This window comes from Macrobrachium nipponense, chromosome 2 (assembly GCF_015104395.2).
Source record: "Macrobrachium nipponense isolate FS-2020 chromosome 2, ASM1510439v2, whole genome shotgun sequence".
NCBI lineage: Eukaryota > Metazoa > Arthropoda > Malacostraca > Decapoda > Palaemonidae > Macrobrachium > Macrobrachium nipponense.
Genome location: NC_087201.1, coordinates 124,033,825 through 124,059,037, shown reverse-complemented (window position 1 = coordinate 124,059,037; position 25,213 = coordinate 124,033,825). Strand labels below are relative to the sequence as shown.

General features: G+C 35.8%; 2 protein-coding genes across 6 annotated transcripts in view; one reads left to right on the top strand and one right to left on the bottom strand.

The window, feature by feature from the left end:
* The window catches only part of LOC135220965 (uncharacterized), a 57,868-nt gene extending 33,523 nt beyond the window's left edge, over positions 1–24,345 (top strand). The window contains exon 3 of the mRNA XM_064258638.1: positions 1–24,345. Coding sequence (XP_064114708.1) covers positions 1–97 — 97 coding nt within the window. The 3' untranslated portion in view covers positions 98–24,345.
* The window catches only part of LOC135220964 (uncharacterized oxidoreductase TM_0325-like), a 108,413-nt gene continuing 94,223 nt past the window's right edge, over positions 11,024–25,213 (bottom strand). For 3 of the 5 annotated variants that reach the window (XM_064258637.1, XM_064258636.1, XM_064258633.1), the window contains one exon: positions 12,268–12,611. The gene's annotated coding sequence lies outside the window, so the exon portion shown is untranslated. Of the gene's footprint in view, positions 11,162–12,267; positions 12,612–18,633; positions 18,772–25,213 lie in introns of those variants that run through there. The other 2 variants (XM_064258635.1, XM_064258634.1) reach the window with 2 other exon arrangements.

Below are 25,213 nucleotides of genomic sequence, written 5' to 3'. Positions count from 1 at the left end.
AGAATTCCTGTCCAGTATTCCATCTACTTTAAGAGAGAGTTTACGGAGAAGGCAATCCCAACAGAGAAGTGCCATTCAGTCTTCACTCAATGGCTAGCCTTGCCATGTATACTGTTACACAGCTGTGGAAATTTGTCCTCTTGACATGTGGAATAAGTATACCAATTTCTCCTGTTCCAGGAAAGAAGTTTTGTAGTATTTCTGAAATATGGTTGTGTTGCTTTGTTGTGGTTTTAAAAAATCGGTATAAAGTAAACACATCTTTTTGTGCAGGTGATAAGAAATATGGTATGCAGCAGAAACCTCCTGATACAAATTGAAGATGGTGTGTGCCTTCATAGTTTTGTGGAAGGTGAGGAACTTTAAATCAAATTATGGCATAGGTACATTTTAAGTAATGTCTTTCATGTGTGCTGGAGCACTGTGGGGTCTGTTTATGGAAGCAGAAAATCAAAATGTACATTTTGAAATTGAAGGTTTCCATGTACAGATTATATTGTTTTCACTGAGAATGGACTGAAACTTTGGGCTTATTTCTCTGGTTATAGGAAATATTCAGGGATAATTAATGGCTATTCATTTGCTGTGGAACACTATGGCATTTACAGAATTCACAGGTGAATAGTTTTACCCTGTCACTCATAACCAGACATATCATTGCAAGAGGCCTTTTTAAATACTGTCTAGACATAAGTACTTTATATTACAGTGAAATATGTCTTTGAAAGATCCCGTTATACTAACACAGTTTAGGTATATATTTATGCTCATATTACTGTAGTTTTGAAATCTAAATCAAATTTTTTACAATATTTGACATTGTTAATTGCAAAGGGTGTTTATCAGTAGAGGCACATCTGTCAGATTTGGCAAATAAGTCTGTTGTTGTGAAGGTTATCAAAGTATCTAGAAAAGGAACCAGGTCAGATTACTTTCATTGTTGAAATATGCGGTTTCCTGTATTTTTAATGTAATGTGTGCTACGAAGGTGAACTTGCCTTTTGCCTGTTAAGAACTAGTATAGTAGTATATATCTATATATATATATATATAATGTATATATTTTTCCTTATCATACCAAGAATAGATATTTTTTGTAATTGTTACTAGGCAGGCTGTAGTAGTGAGACTTATTTCCTAAAAAATTTGCCTTTTTCTAGTCTTTTACTTGATGGTTGTGATAGAGAGATACTTTTGGTGATTTTATTTAATAATTTCAACCAACTAGATATCTCTGGTTTTTTATTAATGGCTTTAGTGTATTATTGTAAGTGTTGGGATGTCAGACTGTCTGCAGCATAAAATGTGAACACTGAAGCAAGCGACGCGTCAGCTTAAGTGTTAATGCAGCCTTCAGATCAATGATACATGACTTCATTACATATAGCAAAATGCAGCTAATTCTTAATTTCATGTGTTAATCTCATAAGGAAAATATTTGCTGATCAAACTCAATATTTAGAATTTTTCACTTTGTAGTAGTCATCATTTTACCAAAGATGAGAAATGCACCTGGTAAATAGGAACAGTTCCAATACATTGCAGAAAAAAAGCATTTTTTTATTTTTTGCGATGGTGATAAATTGTGATATTGTAGTAAATGAAACTACTGAAATGATGGCAGTGTACATTGTACTAAAATTGTTCAATACTTGTGAGATTTCATTGATTGTTATGCAGTACGTATATATAAAGATCTTTATACATACTTAAGATTGAGACTTGGAAGTGTTTTACTGAAAAATCATCTTTGGTATTAGTACAGAAGACACTTTAAATATTTTTTTATACTGCTGCAATATCAGCCATGTGGTGTGACCATTTGGTTACTTTTGTATCCAAGATGATATGTGTATTATGTATATCAGATACTTCTGTTAATTATTCCATTTTACTATTAATGATTTTTTTTATCAGCTTAATGCCTTTTTAAAGATATATATAAAAACAGATTAAACATTTTCTTGGTTTTAAATTTGAAAAGTCATATTTTTTATACATCTTTCAATGTGGATAATTTTTTTTATCAAGATACTTTGTGATATTATAAAACTAATAATTTCTGCTAAAAGGGAGATCCAGCCATGATTAATTAAATGTCATTGTTTGCTCGGCCTGATGAAAAAAAAACAAAAACCTAGTTTTGTAGCATAATTTATAGTAAAAAACTGCATGTTGCTGAATAACTCTCAGTAAGTTCATGAAAAATATTAATGTGTTGTTAGGAGGCTTGTTGACAGGCGTGCTTATATTCACTTCAAGATCTGATAATGTATTCAGCAGATACATATAAAGGTTGCTAAAGTAATTTCATTGTGCATAAATTAGTGTCATTGGTTGGTTGCTTAGATGACAAATGTTTCTAATGCAGCTTTAAAAGAAAGGAAAGTAGTTCCTGGTATTGTGGTTAATATTTATATTGTAACCAGCCTTATAATCTAGTTTTTTGTACTTAAGGTCTGTCGAAATATTGTGATAGGTAACAACAATTACCATCTCATTCTACTGCCAAGAGTTAGGAAGATATTTAGTCATACCATCCATTTATCTTCAAGACTTTTACATCATGTCCCATGAAAAAGGCCTTAAAAAATTGATCTTGCAATCAACATATCAACATAAGGATTTTATAGTAGAATTTCTGTAGATCTTAGTAACTGCAACTTGTCTATCAGTGTGGGGAATATGAAAAATTGGAATGGATACAAGGTAGCAAGTCATACACCAAGAAATGAAACTCCAACATGGCTGGTCCTTTGCAGAACCAAGGGTTTAAATTGGAAGTTGTTGCAGGTAATTAGAACGTGTAACTTTTGTTCACCTGTAGTTTCTACTACTTATATACCTATTGTGAAGACCTATTATTTTTTTTTTAATTTTAAGAATTTTCCATATCTTCAGATCAGACTGTGTAACTAAACTAAATGAAGCATGAAACTCTTAACTAGAAGTCTTATTAATGAATAGCTTTCAGACATTGTTATCAGAAAACTAACATGTTTGGGGATATTTTACATGAAGTTTACAGTAATAATGTAAAGGTAAAGAAGTACAAATAAGTGCAAGAAATAGGTATGTGTTAACCACTCGTGTTTTTCACTCGTCCTGCATTTGTGTACTTTCAAATTTGTTTTCAGTCAATTACTTTATATAAGATGTAAATGTTTGGCTGCTTATATTAATATGAGAAAACATTGGTATTTTGAATGCTAGGTATACGAGAGATATTAGATAATACTAATAGGAATGCTTATTCACCTAAACGTTACTGTACTTGGTTCTTTGTATAAAGCCTCCAGAAAATGATGGTGGTTACATTCTGTTTTATGACAGCTATGTTCCGAAACCAACATACTTAACTTACTTATGATATCTCTCTAGTATGGTGTAATGTTAGCCAGGAGTGAAGTAGGTGAACAAGGTTGTGTCAGACTCTTGAGTTGGCACCCCCTTATAAAGTCAGTGTTAATGTTGACACACATGTATATTAAGAACTCAAGCATTTATTGCAATTTATCAGTCTTTTTGCAATTTTGCATAAGGTTGGTTTAATGGCTTTAACTACTTTTAGTTTAAGGATATAGAAGCATGTTGGCAATCCTAATTGCTCTGTGCTAAATTATAAGAGAGAAAGGTCAAGGCACTTCTGCAGAATTAGGATTAAATCTTATGCTTAATGTGTTAATTGCACTGGCACCTCAACTTAATGGAACAGTTTGTGGGTCTGGCCTAGTAGAGTAGTTTTTAAAAAAATCTGTGTTGAGGAAGGTCTTATAAGCAGGTGAGGACAATAATGAATGCAACCGATATGTAGGCATAACAAAATATAAAAAAGTATCATACGCACTGCACTTGAGCATGTATGTGCATTTGTTTAGACAAGTAGCACAATTTTGTTCTGTATTTTTGTATATCCACACTAAAAGTCTAATTAAGATTTTATCAAATTTTGGTGTGTAGGACTTAAGGTTTTACTGCAGTAATATGTACTAGTATTTTTTGGTATGGCATATGATAATTAATGAAATCCTTACACTGTCTAAAACACATTGCAAGTTGATTGAGCTTAGGCTGTTGTATAGTAAAGGTATATCATATAGTGAAATCTTTAGAAAATATGTAAGGCACTATATTAACTGATCAATACAAGTATGTTAATCACAGTTTATTAAGGGATATTAGCTTATCAAAGTTTGGAATGCAATAATGATAAAGAAGATAAAGAGGGACTACACAGACAGGTAATATTCATATGATTGCATGGGGGATGAGAATAGCCAGGATCTGCGAGTAGTAGAAGCCCCTACAAAAATGCTTAAAACTGCCAATTTATTTATTAGATAAAACTCAAGAATGTTTATACCTGGCTTTTTTAATAGTTTTATCACAAAAAGTGTATTTTATGAGAGAGAGAGAAAAAAAAGGAATTTGTGGATATTTCTCATAGAAAAATACAGCGAAATGACAAATTTTTGAAGACAATTTGTATTTTTCATAGCTACAAATCTGAAGTCTTAACAAGAGGATAATTTCTAGCGCCTAGCTGGATCTGGTTAAATCACAGATAAAAGCAAGGAAACTTGTGAGATCTGGCAACGCGTGCATATATTAGGTGAAGAGTAGTCAAGGACCACGCATCTACGCCACCGCGTCAGTCTTTCTCAACTCAGGATGTCTTAGCAGACAGAGGGGCGGCTAGAGGTGGGCAGTACAATGTTCAGACCTCTGGTTTGTACTTAGGAAAAATACAAATTGTCTTAGAAAATTTGTCATTTGTTCATACGCGAACAAACCTTCGGTCTTAACAATAGGATAGACTTATACTTGGAGGGAGGTAGAAGACATTCCTAAACCGGCAGGGGCCTACCCACCAGTCCAACTCCAGAAGAAATAACTTCCGTAGAGGGACTGAAACCCGTGAGAAGCTAGATAAATTGGTATCTAACCACCCAGACACTGAGCGACGTACAGTGTTATATGGGAGAATCATTGTACTATAGGGAACCAAAGAGAAATTTTGACTGTCCAATAACAAACCAACTCACCAGGGTTTGTTACCACTCCCAATTCCCCCTTGCCAAGGAGCGGAGCATATGCTACCGAATAGAGGGTTGGATATTTGTATACCAAGCGACTATCCTATCAGTATGACTACCTTACTCACCTGTATCAGACTAGTCCAGTGAATGATGTGTCTATTCCTTAACCCACCCGAAGGAAGAAGGAAAGGTACTAGAGAAAGAAAAAGACCAGCCAACTCACTCATTCTCTCATCCACACAATCATCTTAGGTAAGATACAAAAGTGCCCTGTTAAGGGCAATGATGAGTTACACAACCTGTTGGGCAGCCACCACAGAACCCAGGGAAAACGTGTCCATAGATTTGTGGGCAACATCCTTAACCCTTAAACGCCGAAGCGGTATTTTAAAAATCGTCTCCCATATGCCGGCGGTGTTCTTGAGTGAGCGCCGAAGTGGAAATTTTTTTTTCAAAAAATCACAGCACGTTTAGTTTTCAAGATTAAGAGTTCATTTTTGGCTACTTCTTTTGGCATTGCCTGAAGTTTTAGTATGCAACCATCAGAAATGAAAAAAATATCATTATCATATATAAATACGTATTGGGATATATGGCAGCGCAAAAAAAAATTTCAAACATAATTGTATACAAATCGTGCTGTGAACAAAACGGTTAAAGCTAACAAGTTAATTTTTTGTTGTTGAATTGTACACTAAATTGTGATCATTTTGGTATATAACACATTGTAAAATGATCAAGGCAACACAGAGAAAATATTATCACAATATGATGAATGAATTCGTAACGCGCGGACGTAAAAAAAAAAAGCCGTTTTCAAAAATTCACCATAAATTGAAATATTGTGCTAGAGACTTCCCATTTGTTGAAAAATTAAGGTAATTGATTGAATATTACTAGACTGTAACTGTTGTAGCTTACAATTGCAGTTTTTGGCCATTTCGGTCGAGTTAAAGTTGACTGAAGGACAAATTTTTTCTATTTATCGTTTTTTATATGAAAATATTTCAAAACTGATAAAAGCTACAACCATGGGTTGTTTTTTGTTGTATTTTACATGAAATTGCACACATTTTCATATATAAAACTTTATGTAACGGCTAATTTAAAATGGTGCAAACATTATGACAATTGGACGAAAAAATTTATGATTTTTTCGGAAGAGTTACCGCGTGGACGTAAGGAAAAAGTTTATTTCATAAATTCACCATAAATCAAAATATTGTGCTAGAGACTTCCAATTTGTTGCAAAATAAAGGTAAATGATTGAATATTACTAGAATGTAAGAGTTTTATCTTACAATTACGTTTTTTGACCATTTCGGTAGAGTCAAAGTTGACCGAAGGTTGAAATTTTGGCACTTATCGTTATTTATATGAAAATATTTCAAAACTGATAAAAGCCACAACCATGAGTTGTTTTTTGTTGTATTCTACATGAAATTGCGCACAGTCATATTTTAATACTCCATGTAACGGCTAATATAAAATGGTGTAAAAATTATGTCAAAGTGATGAAATAATTTCTGATATGTGTTGCTGATACTTTTTAGTGCGAGAAGAAAGAAATTCACGCTTGCGCGCCTGGGGAACGATTGTAAACAAAACAACGCCTAGTAGGCCTATAACTATTTTTCTGCAAATTTTTTTTTAAACTTTTTTTTATATCGACGTACCATACGTCCAATCAGCACCCAACAGACAATTTATATCGATGTTTAATACATCCAATCGGCGTTAAAGGGTTAAGATAGAAAGAGGTGAACATGGACTGGCGTAACAAAGTACCAGCGCTCAGCACTCTATGTACAACCGAGTTCTTTTTGAAAGCCAGAGAGGGACCAATACCCCTTATGTCATGCGCCCTAGCCTGCACAGACGTGGTGGCGGAATCATCAAGAGTCAAGTATGCCTGTCTGATAGCCTCCCATATCCAAAGAGAGATAGTATTCTTTGACACCACTTTCTTTGTACGTCCTGTGCAAACAAAAAGTCTGCAGCAGCCTGGCCTAATTATCCTATTGTTAAGACCGAAGGTTTGTTTGCGTATGAACAATATACGAATTTCCAGTGAATAATGGGTAGATCTGGTCCATAGAGAGAGCTGCGAATGCCGAGAACAATACGTGTTTCACTGTATAATTGATAAATGATTATGATTAAAATTACATAATCAATAAATTTACATGTAAATATTCTCAGTTCACTTGTTTGTTTGTATGGTGTTTTTACATTGCATGGAACCAGTGGTTATTCAGCAACGGGACCAACGGCTTTACGTGCCTTCCGAACCACTTTGAGAATGAACTTCTATCACCAGAAATACGCATCTCTAACACCTCGATGGAATGCCCGAGAATCGAACTTGTGACCACCGAGGTGGCAGGTCAAAAACATACCGATTATGCCACTAAGGTGCTATGGTTCACTTATTGATCACATGTAAATTGCTGCTCCCTTAAGCAATTGTGAATGATTGCCTGTCTGTCTATGTCTGTTAACTAATTCAAAATTGTGATAAAATCCCCTAATAAAATGTATAAAATCCCCTAATAAAATGTGATTAATATAAATGTTTATCAGTAAATAAAGTGTATTACATGTTTACATGTACAATCTTTAGTAGTTAATGACTTTAGATTTTTGACAGTAAGGATTTAGTAAATTTTCATTTGCCATACCGTGTTTTTTAGATATTTAATCCTGACAGGCCAGCCTAAATAGTATACTTTACCAAAGTCCCATGAATGGTGAGACTTTAGGGTCTGCCAGTTTAAAAAAAAAACACATCAGTGGAAAGAGGAAGGTATGCAATGCTCCTGTATAGAAAAAAAAAGGTTATCAAAAACTTTCTCTACCTCCTACATTAAATTGAAAATGATTATTTCCAAACCTGGGCAGGATCTCTTTTCTGAGTCATTTATAAAAATACAAACTAACTTAGCAAGATATATTCAAATATGTTGTTGTACTTTATTGTGCAAAATTACAGTTACAACTTACATATTACCTTAAAAGATGAGAACTAAAACCAGAAACAACCCCTGAGTATATTTACAGACAAATATATGAGATATACTGGGACAGGGAGGTTTATTACCTTCCTCTGTGAAATCTAAAGGGCCTGAATATATTTATAGGCAAATATATGAGAGAGAGATACTGGAATAGGGAGACTTACTACCTTCCCCCTACGGAATCTCATGGGAGGCTGTTATTCCTCATGTCACTGAGAGTGGGTGTTGCTGTAAGAGTAGTAATATAGTCATTCAGGGCCCATTCAAGAGAGAGGTGTTTTTTCCTGCAAAATTTGTCCAAATATTATGGCACGAAATAAGGACTGGTGGAACTCTTATGGCATTGTTGCGCATTAAAGGAAGCATACCACTATGAAAGGATTAATGTGAAGATACCAGAATGAGAATACAAAATGGTAATTGCTTGCCCTCTACAAAATCACCACACAAATGAACAAATACACATCGATGTTAAGTGAAAAATTTATATTTTAAAATATCTGATTTCCATTGTGCAAAAACATATTAGAATATGAAATATTCTAATATGTTTTGCGCAATGGAAATTAATATTTTAAAAGCATAAATTTTCCGTTTAACATTGATACTAACAGTATACTAGGCCTAAGTCTGAGTCAATCAGGAATCATATGATCAAAAGGACGTCAGTTGTCTTTACATCACATTAGTTTTGTAGATGCATTATTTATATATTTTTTTTACATATTTTATTTATATATTTAGTAGAATTTACCTTGTGAATTAAACTTATGGCATCTATATGTTATGCATTGTTAACCAAGAACTGCAGTGTTATTAAGGAAAGACAATTATCTTTGAAAATTAAATCCTTCCTAAAAGCCTATGAACAAAGGAACTAATGTTTACATAAAAGAACATAATATTCATTATTAAACTAAAGCTTGGCAATTACAGATTAATGCATACAATATAGAATATGAAGCACAGTAAAAAAAAGAAGTGCTGCAAACACACATCTGCACATGACTAGTTCAGCAATGTAGCTAAGCAGCAATTACACTAGTCATTAGACTGCAATATTATATGGAGTTGCTCTACAATTCAGACTAGCATATGCTATTTGAAGTAGACTCTCTTTACAAGGCAGACACCAATGTTCAGGTCAGTAAGAGGAAGGTACAGAATAGGCATGGCAGATCAGTTTCCCTGTAAACAAATTATACCAGCTTACAAGATTAGGCAGTAGCATTGGTTGCATTTGTTTTATCATGTAATTTTTAGTGTACTTAACAAATTATTTCAATATGTGCAAAATCTAATTTTTATTTTTAAAGGTTTTGTCACCTCTGATAAGCAGCACAATCTGATAAGTTGAAGTCTTCAATTGAAGTGCCAGTTACATGGTTTGTAGTCACAGTGAGGAATTGTTTACAGTTCTCTAAGCACAGACTTTAGACATTTGTTCTTGTATTTAATCTCAGCCTTAAATGGTTACTCATCCTTGTCTTTTAATCACTGTCGAGATCATTGTTTTCCATGTCACATGCCTGTAAGTGTCTAGGAGGAGGTATTTGCATTTTATTGCATTGCATTAAGTATTTTTAAATAACTTTGTTGCAACATTATCCTGTTTAAGCTTTTTGCCATGCTGTTAAATTAATTTTAGTTACATGCTATTAATAGGAAATACGCATAGTCCTAGCACTTCAGTTTTTTGCTGGGCATGTAGCTTCTAGGTAGCCAATAGTCAATTACGTAAATTCACTAGTATTTCTGTTTTTTCAGCTTCCAAAACTTTTTTTTATCTGGTTTTATTTATAGATGGTAAAGGGTATCATGCCTATGGTGTTTGAGCCAAAGACAAAATGTTTTGGCTTCCCTTCTCTTTTTCCAAAGTTCAAAGGGAGGACTGTGGTCACTACACCTGATATTGTTTTAGTGTGGATGAGTGTCACAGTACACCTCATGTGAAAAAACTGAATATATTGGAGTTGCCAACCTCTGGTGTGGATTATTTTATCCAGAGCCATCACGACAGTACAGGAGACAGCAGTGATCCTGTGACACACATGCCTACATGCTGATAGGACATTAAGAAGTTGTGACAGAAATGCAGTTTCACAAGATATCATGATGCTATAACAAATACACTTGGATTCTAATGATACAATGACATGCCAAGAGTTGCCCAAATTCCAATAGTGCTACTGGGATAGGAGTAGAGACCCTCAACATGTGGTGACGAAGACAGGCTGCCAAGGATCAAATATAAATATTTTCTAAAGTCCAATCTATGCTACCATGACCAAGCAAAAATGTCTTGAAATGCTATGATGGATATATGGTAACCTTTTTAGATATACGTAGTATCTTCAATACATCAAGAGAGGAACAGATCAGGGTTATATCTTAAGAGACTTAAAGAAAAACAAATTGTGAAGCACCAAGTGTAGTTTTAAAAATGGTGATTTCCTCCCATTCCATACCTGGCTTTGTATTGTTAATACTATACTTCATGATTTGACAATACTCGGTTAAAGCTTCCTAAACGCGTAAGAAATTTGTAATCCTGCCAAAGAACTAAATAATGTTTGTAAGGCTAATTATATCTACAGATAACCATTACTCCCAGAAAACTCATTCATGTTTCCTTTATTTATAAATTTTTGAATGCTTCAAATCTTTAGTTCTTTTATTACTAGAGACTGATTTCCAGTTTCGGTTTCAGCCACTCTGAGTCATCTTGTAGACATGATTGCTGGAAGTGGTAGTTTCTTTTTCATAACGGTCATCATATTTTCTCAATTGTCCTCTGCCATGCACATTTTCTGCCCAAATTCCAATCTACTTCCTTCTCCATGCCTTTTGGTCTTCATTGTTCTACTTGAGTGTCTGTTTTTCTGGCTAAATGCCCCTTATTTCAGTTTGTTTTTCAGTCTCTTGATAGAGTACTTCATATCTCAGCCACTTCTTCAGTTGGTGTGAGTTTGCCACTGCATGTGAGACATAAATCTCAGCAGTTTGTAGTTCTCTTGAACTGATAGATTTTTGCCATCTACTGAAGTGAGTCTGTTGCTATTCTTTTTTACTTCTCTCATATGACCAACATCACAATGCAGTATTCTGTCAAGATAATAGAAATGTACTACAGGTACTTCCTCTTAAACACATCATCATTAAATAATAAACCACAGAATAATAATTCTGATAACAAATTAAGTAAAATCAAAGCCACCTTGAGCGCATGGCTTTCATATCAAGAAGTGCCCCACTGAAAGAAATTTTATTTTGCTTTTAAGGTGGTCACACATTTTGACAATGGATTTTTTATGAATATCCTGCATGACCAAATTCCTTCATGAAAAGATGGCAAGAATACATTTGATTAAAAATATATGATCTCAATGTCCAAAATTGAAAAATGAAAGTTTGAAAAGAATGTTCCTCTAATTAAATTCTGCATCTATTTCAATCTGAAAAGACTGATAACATTCATGATGTAAAGTTCTTTGGTAGAGGAAAACTCACCTCATTTGTAATTCCGTTCTTGGCTAACACTTCAATGCATAGTATGTATTATATCATAAGTAAAATAAGAGGTATCTTTTAAAAATCCAGTTTTTTATTTTAAAATCATGACACTTTTCTTTCAGTAAATAATTTAGTATCCAACAATTTTATTTAAACATTTCACTCAAAATTTAAGTCTACAGTAGTACTTGATTCTCCTCCTCATCATGATTCTAAAATATCACAAAAGTAAATTAATATTTTTATGTAATTATCTGCTCTTGTGTTGATAATTCAATTTTGGTAATACTGTATTACACTTAATTTTTGTCACTTCAAGGAAAGCGGTATTCACAGAGGAGCTGTTATTAACCCTTTGAGATTCCAGTGACGTCTTATAGATTCTGACCGTGAGGTTTCAATGTCAAATAACTTTTATTTGTCATATTTTTACAAATTTAACCCTAACCAATTTCATGTCAGTTAGCATTTAAGATGATGTTTGAAGTGTATTGGGGATGTTTCAATTATATCCTATGCAGGTATTGGCTGTTCAGAGAATTATCATCAAATTAGTCCAAAATTTAAACTTATAAACATGTTCCCCCCTTCTTCGTAAGTTTCTTTGATTGCAGTAATTGTTATAAAAAGCAGAAATAAAAATACAGTAAAGGAAGTATAATACAGTATACATTTGCATGGTGCAAAAAGAAAGTGCATTAATTTCTATTATTTTTAATACATATTTACAAAAAATGTAAGAATTTCTGCTCAGCTAACTTCCAGACGTTCTGACCATGTTATTTTGCTTTGTTACATTTTCAAAGACAAAAAAAATAAATAAATAGAATATGATTTCTGTAAGTTCAATGGCCAGCCAGAACAGAGCTTTTCCACATTAGACTTTTTGACCACCAAAAATCTCAAACAGGTAAATGACAGCATATATCTTCCCCAAAACAAGTTAACCCTTTGACATTCTGATGATGTCAAATGGCACCACATAAATTTCATCCATTGAGATTTCCTTGTAGAAAATAAAAATACTCAGCATTTATCATTACTGAAAAAGAAAAAGATTACTTTTACACAGTGCCAAAGGAATTTAAAAATCTTTTAAATATAGTTGTAACTGAACACATCATTCTGACATTCTGACAATGCAATTTTTGTTATTTTCCCCATATTTAAAGATAATTCGAGAAATTAAATTATTCAACTTCAAAATTAAACCAAAACCTGCATTATAAAAACAATTACTGTTAGCAGCAAATGAAAATTATCACAATTTTGTTGTACTATATTACAAAATTTAAGTATTTGGTTTAAAAATGAGTGAAAAATCATGAAATAAATTTACAGCAAATAATAAAATTTCTGAGCTCCAAAATAAATCCTTTACTACAGACTAGATTTTGACTTCCCAGGGATGTCAAAGGGGTAAATGACCTTGGAGGATTAATGAAAGCCATAAAACCTACAATCTAGATGTAGGTGGTAATGAATGGTAAAATCAACTGATTAACAATTTGGTAATTTCTACATAGAATGCCTGTTCTCATAGAAATACAAACCATTGTCTTTTATAGGGGAGTACTATCCTCCCTGTAAGCTCGAATGGTTGTTGAACTTGGTAACTGGTGTTTATGAGGGGGGGGGGGGGGGATACTTCACATACCTCCTGTCACTAGTCACTTTTTCTTAGGCCACTGTCATGTGAGGGTATATTGCTCCCCCTCTTTTCAGGTGTGAAGGATGTTAGGATTGAACCTTCATCCTTTCCTATTTTCTTAGGTAAATCCCCACTGGTTAGAACACATCTTCCTTTCAACTTTAGCTTTGTTGCTGTTGTAGGGGAGAATTTACTACTGTTGGGAGGAGCTCAAAGGAGACAAAAGCCTTCAAGTGTTAACCTGCTGCTGCTTCATGCTAAAGTCCTCCCTTCTTCTCTAAATATGCTCCTTTCCTAGGCGAGTGGTGGGTACTATGGAAGCCTGGAGGACATAATATTTTATGGTTGGGAGGCTGGAGGTCATATTTTATGATAACTACAAAGTATGCTGTCATGATGACGCTTACTATGCCTGCTGTTGCTTCAACTGTTATAGGCTCATTAAATTTCAAGAGTGGTCTTCCTTTTCAGGGAAGTTCCCTCAGGGTATCGACTACTGCAACTTCCTCAGAGGAGGAAAGCAAGAGCAAAAGATGTGTAAGCACTGGCCTTCCACCACCACCACCACCTCATCTCCTTCACCCTCCTGTGGGATGGAGATTCCAGTTGGCCTCTCAGAAGTAGTTCTGCAAGGTTTTGAGTGAATGCTCATTCCAGTCTCTAGGGATTGGGAACTCCAACACCTGGCTAGCATCTGGCTCAGTTTGGAGATGAGGGTTGCCTACCTACCTCATGTAGAAAGCAGGCTCTTCTCCCGTTCTTCCCAAGAAGTAAATTTTGTCAAGCCAGCAAATCCTTGTTTAAATTTTCCAGTCAGCAGTGGGTGCATGCAAGCAGTGGCATTAGCTCTTTCTCTTGGATTTCTTCAGAGAGAGAAATGGGCAGAGCCTGTGCAACCCAGAACATACCTGGATTGCAGAGTAGCATGAGCAGTTAGCTCATCTTCATGTGGCTACATGGAAGCACACCTAGTTGTGCTTAATGCCTACTTTCTACACTTTAACAGTCTCCGGATTACTCCGGAGCACTTCCTCTTGTGTTTCTGGAAACACAGGGCAGTGCCCATAACCCTGCGCATACTTAGTCTACAGACTGCATGCAGGTTACTCTTTCCTCCTGTGCCTTCCTTGAAGTACACCTGTTCGAGATAAGCCTGCCCTGCCTACTTCTTTGATGTGTGTTTGAGCCTTGTTGAATTGTTTATAACACAATTCTCAGGTGAAACCAGCTCTGCGATTCCATGAGCGTAAGTGCACTTACCTGTTTACCTATAGAATACCAGGAAAGGATACAGGAGCAGAGCACTCGCCCAGTGTGGGGAGAGAGTAGTAATTTTCTCCCCGCTTCTCAGTGCATGAGCACTGGCTCCTTACCTGTCTCTGGGCTTGCTAGGTTAAGTTGGCACTTTCTCCCCCTCCTTGCAGTGTATGCCTCCTCCTCCTCCTCGCAGTGTATGGATGTAGGAGTTTGTATGTGACAGACTTTGTTTTACAGTTTTGGGGCACTGGGTGGATCTGTTCATTTACAGCTTGATAACTTGGGTCTGAGTGGTTTGCTACAAACCTGGAGTGCTTTTCACATGATAAAGATTTTTACAACTCTTGTGAACAGCCATTCTTAGGCTATGCTTTTCTTGAAACTTATGTTATCATGTTACCTTCTCTTTTGTTGTGCAAGCAGAATCTATTGTACACATATAAGCAGGACATTTGCACTGATTCTGTGTCTGCAGCAGAGGGGGTTGTCCCAGTCAATCATGGATTTTATGGCCCAATATGACACATTTTTCAAGTAATTTGTATTTTTCCTAACATACAAACCTAAGGTCTTTACACATGGGATTACCTTTCAGCGAGCTGGAAAACTGGCTGTTAAACTTTTGCAAAGTGGTGATGGTAATAGCTGCTAATGGTAGGGGCACATTCAATTCTGTGCAGTTTACCTTTCCACCCAGGTAAGAGAATGAGAGAGGGAGGGGGTTAAGAGATGAGCCCTTTATGTAAAGACCTCTAGTTTGTATATTAGGAAAAATACAAATTACTTAAAAAAAATTTTCACTGTTCCTACTCAAATTGTTCCAACCGCTGTGGTTATAGTTGCTTGTGGTGTTTTGGACTGGGCTAACAATCTGCAAATCGGAGGGTTCCCTGCCTTCCAGAGGCAGGAAAGAATTGCATGCCATTTTTGAACACTTTCATGTTCTCTTCTCTTTCACTGAGAAAGGGTGAAGAGACCTTTCTAAGGGACAGTCCGTATGGGGCTCCCCATTACTTCTTTTCAAGGGTAATGTGGAATCAGGTGGTGAAAAAGAGAAAGTTGGAGTTCTGAGACACTAATCCATTGCATGGTGCTTGTCAATCCTCAGCCCGGACAAAAACCTGCAGCCAAACCAGGTGTGGCTAGGTCTTCAAAATGAAGGGAAGGGGGAGGTTGCTTAGAATAGTGATCCTAATCCTCTGCTGCCTTGAGTAGAGGGATGCATGTCTTGTCTGGCAGTAGAGCAGGGACAGGGAATAAAGCCCTGAATATTTTCAGATGCTTGGCGGGGGTGAAGGCAATGATGGAGAAAGGCACTAGAAGTTGTAGAGGACCAGTTTTTGGGATATTTTTTCAGTTGCTTCTTTATAGTGAAAGGTGTAACTGGGCTGGGGATTGGCCTTTGAACTCTCACTATTTAAGTGTTGGACTCTCATTTATGTGGAAAAAGTATGTGCTGTGCTGTGCTGTAGTCTATCACAGAAGATGACTTATCCATCACAGCTCTTGGAAGTACTCTCTTCCTTCACAATGGAGATAATGACCAGTTCATAGCTGTTCAAACTCACAACAGTCCCGCAAGTGTTTCCTAAGGATTTTCACTTCAGTGTTGGCTTCTGCCAATTCATAAGATATATCTCAGGTTAAACCTGAAGTCTTTGAAGATGCCTTTGCTCCAGGACAGTCGTCGTTGTCATCCTGCTTATTTTTTTTCTATACAAACAAATCCTCCTGCTCTTGTTTTAGTGATGGCTGGAGCACCACTGGGCGACTTAAGTAACCTCTCCTCTCATTTCCTGCTACTTAATCAGACAGGGAGGTTCTAGCATTGTAACGACAATGGAAACCACTTGAAACCTCTTGGTGAGATTTTTTAACTCGTTTCAAAATATAGCTGATTTAACATACCTGAGAAGTCTGTTCATTTCAGATGAGTGGCTGCAGGGCACACCTCATCAGCATTCTGGAAATTCAGGAAGTGTTGCTATCCCTGCAAGTTTAACAGTAATAGTCGATAGGTCACTGTAGTGGCATATGCTAATAAAAATGGGACTGTCTTATCCCTGCTTTATAAGTTGGTATTTGAAGATGCACAAAAGGTCAGTTCATCATACTGTTGTGCTCTCAACAGGGTAGAACATCCAGGAAGGCAACCTCATTCAGTAAAGTCAGGTAGCATGGATGGTGTAGTACTTACTTTCTTGATTGGAGGAGAGGTAGTTTGAGCTTGGGGCTCTCCTATGCTCTACTTGATTACTTTCAAGCTGAACAAACAGCTTCCAGTGTTCTGTTCTTCCATTCTATTCCCCAGACTGGTGATAGACGTTCCATTCCAATATCACTGGGACAATCTGAAAGTTTTATGCTTTCCAATGTTCATGATTCATTTGGGGATCATCAGTTTCTGATCACCCTGGGTTTCAGGATGACCGTCATGATATTCAATGACTCCTTATTGACCTCAAGTTGAGTGGAATCTTCCTTATTCCCCTTTGCTGAGGTAAGATCCCATCAGTCTACATTGTAAGGGTTTTACTGTGGTGTAATCTAGGTTTCAGACTGAAGAATGTGGATTTCTTAGTCAAGGAGTTATCCATGCATGAGCAATTTTGAAGACTTGTCTCCACAAAAAAAAGTAGCTTTGTTTCTCAAATGGGAAGTGGAATTTTTTCCTAAGCCCAAGCAGTTTACAAGCCCTTGATTGAAGCCATGACCAAGAGCTCCCTCCCAGGCCAAGACTGTCCTTTGGCTAGCTGAGTCTTGGTGAAGCCAGTTTACAAGTTTCTTGGTTCTTGTCTGGTCCTCAGAGATGGGGGCTTTGGTTCCTAAGATTCAAGAGTTCTTTCAACCCCTGGTTCTTTGTGGCATGGTGTTTCGTATGCCTGATGTGTTGTACGTAGTATATGTCATTACCAAATACAGGCAAGCATAAGGAGGAGGTGTTCAAGAACATCCTTCCCTGCTGGCTTTGTGAAGTAAGTTAACAGGCTTATGAGACTCCTCTGAGAAGGATGTCACACCTTACTTTTGCAAGAGCATACCAAGTCAGTGTGTGGGACCATTATTAGCCATTTTGGAGGAAGTTTTTCAGTTTTCCAGGCAATGAGGCAAGTGTAAGCCAACATTACTTTCTTCATTCCATTAGAGGGATTTTTTACTTTTAGGAGACTCCCTGGATACCTTCTCCATGGGACCTGAAGTAAATAATCAAAATATTGTGAAGACATCTAGCTCTGTTTGGACAAAAGTATTAGACTTGATGTAAGTCTGGGGGTATGACTGGACACTCTTACCTTCCTCCTTTCCAGAGCAGCTTCTAGGCCAAGTATCAGCTAGATACAGGTGGCCACACTTTGAGAATCCAATCTTAATAATGACAGACCCATTATGGACCCATCACCTGATGTTAACCAGAATTTACTGCTTCTAACTTCAACCAATTTCATGGTTCTCTACTGTTTCCTTACCAGAGTGCCCTTACTCAAACCATATCTCTATTATGTCAGGGTCCTACCTCTCTACCATCCCACTCAAACCATATCTCTATTATGTCAGGGTCCTACATCTCTACCATCCCATTTCCCAGACTGAGTAGGAGGTTATAGGAGTCGATGCATACCTCACTCATGTATGCAACTGGGAGAATGACTATTCCAATTAGGATTAAACTCGTTATTTGTCAGAGATGACCTCCCACCTAAGGCAAAATCTCCTATAAAAAAGGCAGTGGTTTGGAAAAAATAACTGGTTTTAAAAATAATTCATATATTTTCATAGGCATACAAACCAAGCCTTTTATAACATAATCCCATCTCAGCCACCCTGCTTTCCCCTTGAGGCATGAGGAAAAAGTGATTACTGATTGAAAATGAGTGAGGGGTATTCCCCACTCACCCCCCGTAAATCACCAGTTAAAGGACCTTATTACAAAGTTCAGCTACCATTCCTATAAAAGGCTCTGGTCTGTGTATCAAGGAAAAAGGCAAATTAATTTTAAGATATTTTATATTGGTAAATGTTCTGCACATGTTGTATAGAATCCAAAGAGTAATATCTTCAGAGTACCTTGAGACTCGGCCAAGAGCTGGAAGTAATAGCTGGTTCATTCAAGTAAGAATGACTGAAGAGGCTCTTGATGGGAATAGTGCTACAAGAATGTGTTGCAATTCTTGGTGTGGTTATTTGGGAGCATAATCACACCATCACAACATTGTCAATCCTTTTTGTAGACCAGACTATTTTGGCTGAATACAGTGATAGGACTGTCAGACTAAAATCTCATTGTACTCTAAATCTGAAATGAATTAAGATATTGCATGTAAGAAAGATGAAAAGTGAGCTATGTGTGACACTTCTGTCTTATAAATTTTTCTGTTGACCTGTCAGCATGAAAGGTTAACTTTTTTTCTATAAATCATGTTGGAAAGTGGCTAAAATTCCAGTGCCCTTTGATGCTTTTTTCCTTCTTGAATAGTTATTTCTCAATATTACTTATTTTTTATAATAAAATTTTGTGTCAAAAATGGAATATGTACCTTGTTACAGAATGAAGGAAGATTTGTATTTAATTCTCACGCAGATGAAGGAAGATTTGTATTTAATTCTAAGAAATATATAGCAAACACAAACAGAAAAATTTCCTTATTTGGGGCTTTGTATGATACTTGCATTTTGTTATATTTCATATTGGTTCTTTTTAATTATTCTTTATGCAAAATTTTTGGTTCTGCAGCTGTGAAATCCATGAATTTTGAAGACTAGAAAGCATGATAAGTGGATGTAGTTGGTTATGCTGAAGGTACTTTAAAATTCTTGCAAGTCCTTAGGCTTACTACCTAGAACAGAGTACTCTTCAACAAAAGTTCTGATAGGAACTTTGATTCAACCCTTCTTATGGGGAATTCTGAAAAGAAAGTATATGCATGGCGTTTGTGTCTTTAATAAAAGCAGGTGCCTTAGCTGCCACATAGTGAAGCACCGCATTTAGTACAGATCTTTGAGCCGAGATATCCGTCCAAAAACAAAAATAGGTAGATAAAAATATGGAATAGCTCCAGATGGCACTTTTAGAATAACACTTGACAGTGGTTACTTATGCAATTATGATCTTTTATACATTAGGACAGCAAGATAACTAGACAGGCAGGTAGAAAAACAATTGGTGAAGAGAATATGTATATACTTTGTATTATTATACTAACTGCAAAGTATTGTAACAGGTTAAAAAAATTTAGGATCTGTGAATTGATGAAAACTGTAATAGTACATATATGCAACACTGAAGCATACCAAAGAGATAAATTGTTGAATTCAGGAACACAAGTTGTATGGTACATCACATATTAATACTAGAGCAAGTTCAAGTTTTTATGAGTAACGGGAAATGAAAGTTTATTTTAAAGCACTGAAATAATCACACTGAACAAAGTTAACGGTATTGAGATAGGTTTAATGTCATCAAGTGGCTATTATTACTATGTACCATATAATATTCCTTTTGCTACTGTTTCACCTCAGGCATATTCTGTAAAGATGTCAGTCATCTTGTTAAAGAAAAAAAAAAAAAGCTACACATGTAGTTTAAACAACTGTTGATATAGTGTTTTATAGGACAAAATACCATTTCATATGTAATTTCCACTACCTGTTCAGTATACATTTCTGTATCAAATTTAATCTCTGAAGAATTTGATAGGTTTGGAAAAAAGTTGTATTAAAGGTTTTTACAAAAATATGAGATCCTTCTCATGCTTTGAACTGCTAGTCTTAGACTATTCAAGGTAAATTAGGAGAGAACATACTTATCTCACTTGGCTGTGTAGTGTATGTGTTGAGAATTTTTAATTATGCAACTGACATGTCTAACATATCGCACTTCTGTTTGTTTTGTGTTGGTATGCAATTTATAGCAAAAAGAAGTATACTGTACATCTTGTCAAAGTGTGGAGGCAATTTTAAAAATTGGATTCTTATGGAAAAAGGTGGTTGTGTACAAAGCAAAGTAGAAGCATGTCATTTTTCCCATTCTTCAAACAAAAGTCAAAGTTTGTTCTTGCTATCACATTCTGTGACCTATGAACAAGTCCAAGAGTGTTTGCCAGTGCATCCCTGAATTTTTTGGAGACATAGCTCAGTCTTAAAATAGGAAAACAATTAATTCTTCAATTTAGATACATTTGATATTTAAATGTGTTGGCAATAGCAGGACAAAAGTATCAAACAATGCAACACTTACCATAGAAAATGTATGCAGATTATCTTATTTGGCTAGTTTAGGTAGTACAGGCAGTCCCCGGCTTACGACAGGGGTTCCGTTCTCGAGACGCGCCGTAAGCCGGAAAATCGTCAAAAAATCCTAAGAAAACCTTACTACTATTAATGCTTTGGGTGTATTAAAACTATGTAAACTGCATTTTTATTGCATTTTTCATAAAAAAATGTCAAATATTGACTATTTTGCATTTTTGGTCATATTTCTTCTGCCAGAGTGGAATGGTAAGCATCGTAACCCTGGAACATGCGTTGTAAACTTGGAAATAATTTCTGATGAATATAATTGAGAAGTGTTGTAACCTCGGACCATCGTAAGCCGGAGACTGCCTGTATCTTTTTGGCTAGCTCTGGTATTAGGATAACTGTTGGTGTTTATCATTACTAAACTAGTTGGTTCCAGTAACAATAGACACACTAAATTGTGAAGTTGTAAGCAATTTTCTTTACTAAGCATCCTGATCATGAACAGAATAAAGTCATCACAAGCATAACATTTCATACTCGATTCCAGCTCAAGGGACCATAGTTTGTGAACACTAATGACAGAGGCCATTAATGAGATGAATGGAGCCAAAGGTATATTTCCTCATCATCAGCCACTAAAAGCAAAAATCATCATTGTAATCCAGTGAAGTTAAGGCATACACAGGATGCACAGAGTACAGTGTGTATTGCTGTGCTTTGATCTGCTTTTGGTAAGACCATGGGTTTCAAGTGATACTGGCGACAGAAACAAGTGATCAAGAAGGTCCTCTGCAGTTTTGCTGGCTGAAGTTGTATGGCTAGCAGTGTGTGGGAGCTGGTGTTGCAGTGGAATGTTGTACCCATAGCAAAGAAAGGGATGTCTCCCCATTTCATGTTATTTATGACAGTGTGGTAGTTGCATGCATCAGGATTGTGTTTTTGGGTATCGGTGAGTTCTTTGTAGCCGATTCCCAGTTCAATCCAAAATAATTTCTTTTCTTGACTGACACTGCATCTACTATTGAGGTATTTTCTGCCCGGAGTGTTTTATTGTTCAACCAAAGTAGGCATTGGTTTAGTATGAATCCTGCTTTGTGGTTGGTGATCTGTCAGGCGGGCAAAAAGTGTACCATTGATGTTGAATATGCTGTATTTTTATTGGCTATTATTTAACTTTACTTCTGCATCTGTTTGGGTCAAAACTTGTGACTCAATGTTTGACCTGTTCCCTGAGTCTGATGAGCTTGAAATTTTGCATGGTTACTCAATCTCAGTGAAAATACAACCTTACATAGATATATAGGTCTGCAGTGACCTCTCCTAGTATTTCAGGATGGTATGAAAATCTGATTTTTTCATACCTTCTTTAACTTGGTAGAAAAAGTTAATAACTCTAGGGATTTTTCAAAACTTCTTTGGCTTAACAGGATACCATGTTCAATTTTGTTAGCTGCAATCACAAATTGGCTATAATTTCCGTAAAAAATAAATAAAATAAATGCACTTTTATTAAAATGCACTAAAAAGTTAAAAAAAAAATCATTTTGAGACACCATGATTTTCTTACAATTAATCATGTCTACAAAAATATAAGCATGGGTGCCAAACATGGAAGGAAATGCTATAAAAAAAAAAAAAAAAAAATATAATCTTGGTCTCAAAAATAATTTTTTTTATTTTTTTGTACATTTTAATAAAAGTGTTGAAATTTTTTCCCTTATATTTGAGTTTTCTCTGCTGCTGTCAGTTTCCAACTGAAGAAAAATTGGGGTTTGGTACTGCTAATTTCATTTCCTATGACAGCACCCATCATAACACTGCTTGCATTGGTGGGGAGAGCAAGACTGGCTGGGGGTTGGGAAACACCAGTATTGTGGTGCCTTTAAGTGCATTCTATGTTGCTTATAGGTTGCCTTGTTGGGTGAGCCCGATCTGTGTCTTGGCATTTCTGCTATGGACATTGTATAGTTGGTTCTTGGTTTTGGCAATGGTCGTGAGGAATCTGTAGTGATATTTTACCAAGCCCATAATTCTTTTAGTTTACAGGAAACTCTGCTTTTGAGGATCTTGTAGTTTTCAGGAACAGGTGTTTCCTGACTGGTGGCACTTGGAGAATAGGGAATGTATGCCACTCTTGGTTAAACTCTGGTTAAACCCAGAGTTCAGCCAGCAACGGTGTGGAGCACCTTTTCAACCATGTGCTGGTACATCATTGGCATTACCTGAACTGGTTTGAGTGGGTAATCCATGACCTTGCTGGCCAGTCAGGTGTGGTCAATGAAGTGAGCCCTGCAATGGCTGACAATATTGGCTGAATGCGTGACTTTTGACTACAAGTTGCACAAGTAAACACGAAAATCCATTTTTCATACTGTTAACTGGACTTAAGCTGTCTAACATTTATTGTTTAGAAGTCCTTCCATTGGAAACCCATCTAGAAGAATTTTGTTTTCTCACCAAGAGTTTATAGATGTTATATGCTGAAGATGACTAATTAGTGCTGTTCCAGGTAATTTCATTTCTTCTTGTGTACCAGAAATCAGTCTTCAGGAACATCACGAAAGGTCTGTCGAGTGTACTTCTCATTATGTCAGAGAACTATGTTCACGATAATTATAAATATTGTACATAATGGAACATAAATCTCTATTTTAACTTGTGATTGCACACAAGCTGTGGAATCACAACTCTTAACTCTTTTACCTGAAATTTTTCCTGGTGAGAACTTGTAAGGTAATCCTTTTATTAGCAGTTAGGCCATTAAATTTACTGCTTTGCATTTTTCAGCAGTTAGCCCATTAAATTCACTGCTTTGCATTTTTCTTCTTCATTTTATTATCTTCTGTTATATGGTTAATGATTGGGCTAATTTACAATACCTGAAATTTGTCCTGAGCTAGGCAATATGCCTCACTTTCCTACATGTTTACATTTGCTTGTATAATGTCTTCTGAGATTGTTTTAAAGCAGAAGTATTTTATAGGTAGTTCATCCTAACCTCAAGTTAAACTAGTTTAGATGACCTTTGCATCCAAGAACTTATCACAACTTCAAGTTCTTTAGGAACTTGTAAATAGATTATCATAAACCCTTGACAGGTGCATGAGCAAATGCCAGAATAATAGTAGTAGGCTACATACAGTATATAAACTGTTGTTGCTCTTGATTAACTGCTTGCTAGAACCATTAACTTTGTTTTATAGAAGAGATTCTACCCTCAAACCTCTTGAGATTAGTTGATCTCCAGAACTGATGGCAAGAATACTAATTTTCTCCCTTTAGGGTAGTTCTTAAACAGTGCTCATAACATTGCTGGTAACTTTATTAGATGCTACTGTGTGTGTGGTGATCTCATAGAGGTTACTCTAATAGTTTTTAAAATTATGTAAAAATATTGGTTTGTAATTTAGGATTTACCACTAACTGACATGTTTACTCTGGTACACATTAGGCAAGTTGTACAAAGCATGTCTCATGTACATACTAATTTTAAGAATGCTGTACTGTAACTTTAGTTTCATTAAAGAAAGTTCTGATCTGTGAGATTGGAGTAAATTTGATATCCCTACACATATTTTCATTATATATACAAAATTGTATATGGTTAGTCAAATATATGTTACAACCTGGAGTTTATATTTAAATAAAATCATTATTCCCTGTGTAACAATTGCAGTTTTACCCATTATGCATGATCATAATCCCCTTGCTCTCTTTTGGTACCCATGTAAGCAGAACTTACACTGTTGAAAAAATGAGATGTGTCAAATTTATGTCTTATTGACATTTAGCAAATATGTAGTGAAGTTGACTTCTGTACATGTCTTCATAATTGGCTATTAAGTTGTTATAAAGTTGGTCAAGGATTTTGAATTTTTTCTTGTTAACTGCCAAGTTTATATTTTCATCCTGTGAGGATTTTCTAAATACAATACATATACTACAAGCTTTGGAGATTTTGCACGAATTTGAATTGTAGGGAAACGGTGAACTTGTTGTAATGGTGGAACTTTTCTTTCATATATATACCATTTATTACCTAAAAATAATTACAATTTCAGAAAACTGCATTCATGGATTGCAGGTTTTCATTGACACTTAACTCTAAATGCTAAATGTTATTTTTTTCTTATGCATCCCAGAAGATCATACTTCACATCACATATTTCAAAGTATTTTCATTTATGAAGAAAAAAGGGATTTTGACGAAGGAAAAATCTATTTCTGGGCGAGGGGCCTGTGTCGCTCCGTGAAATAGGTTCCTTTGATACTATTTCTAGGCATAAATATTGCTATTCATACCAGAGAAAAAGAGAAACGTTAGTGCCAAGGTAAATGGCTCGCTCACCTTGTAATAAAAGGTGTCGGTATATATAAATGGTGAGTGAATACCACTACCAGAGGTACCCTGCCATTTAGCTTCTTCCTCCGCCAAAACCCCATCAACAGAGGAGCCGCACTATAGCCCCGCTACCCTCTACTACTACAGTGAGCGCCTC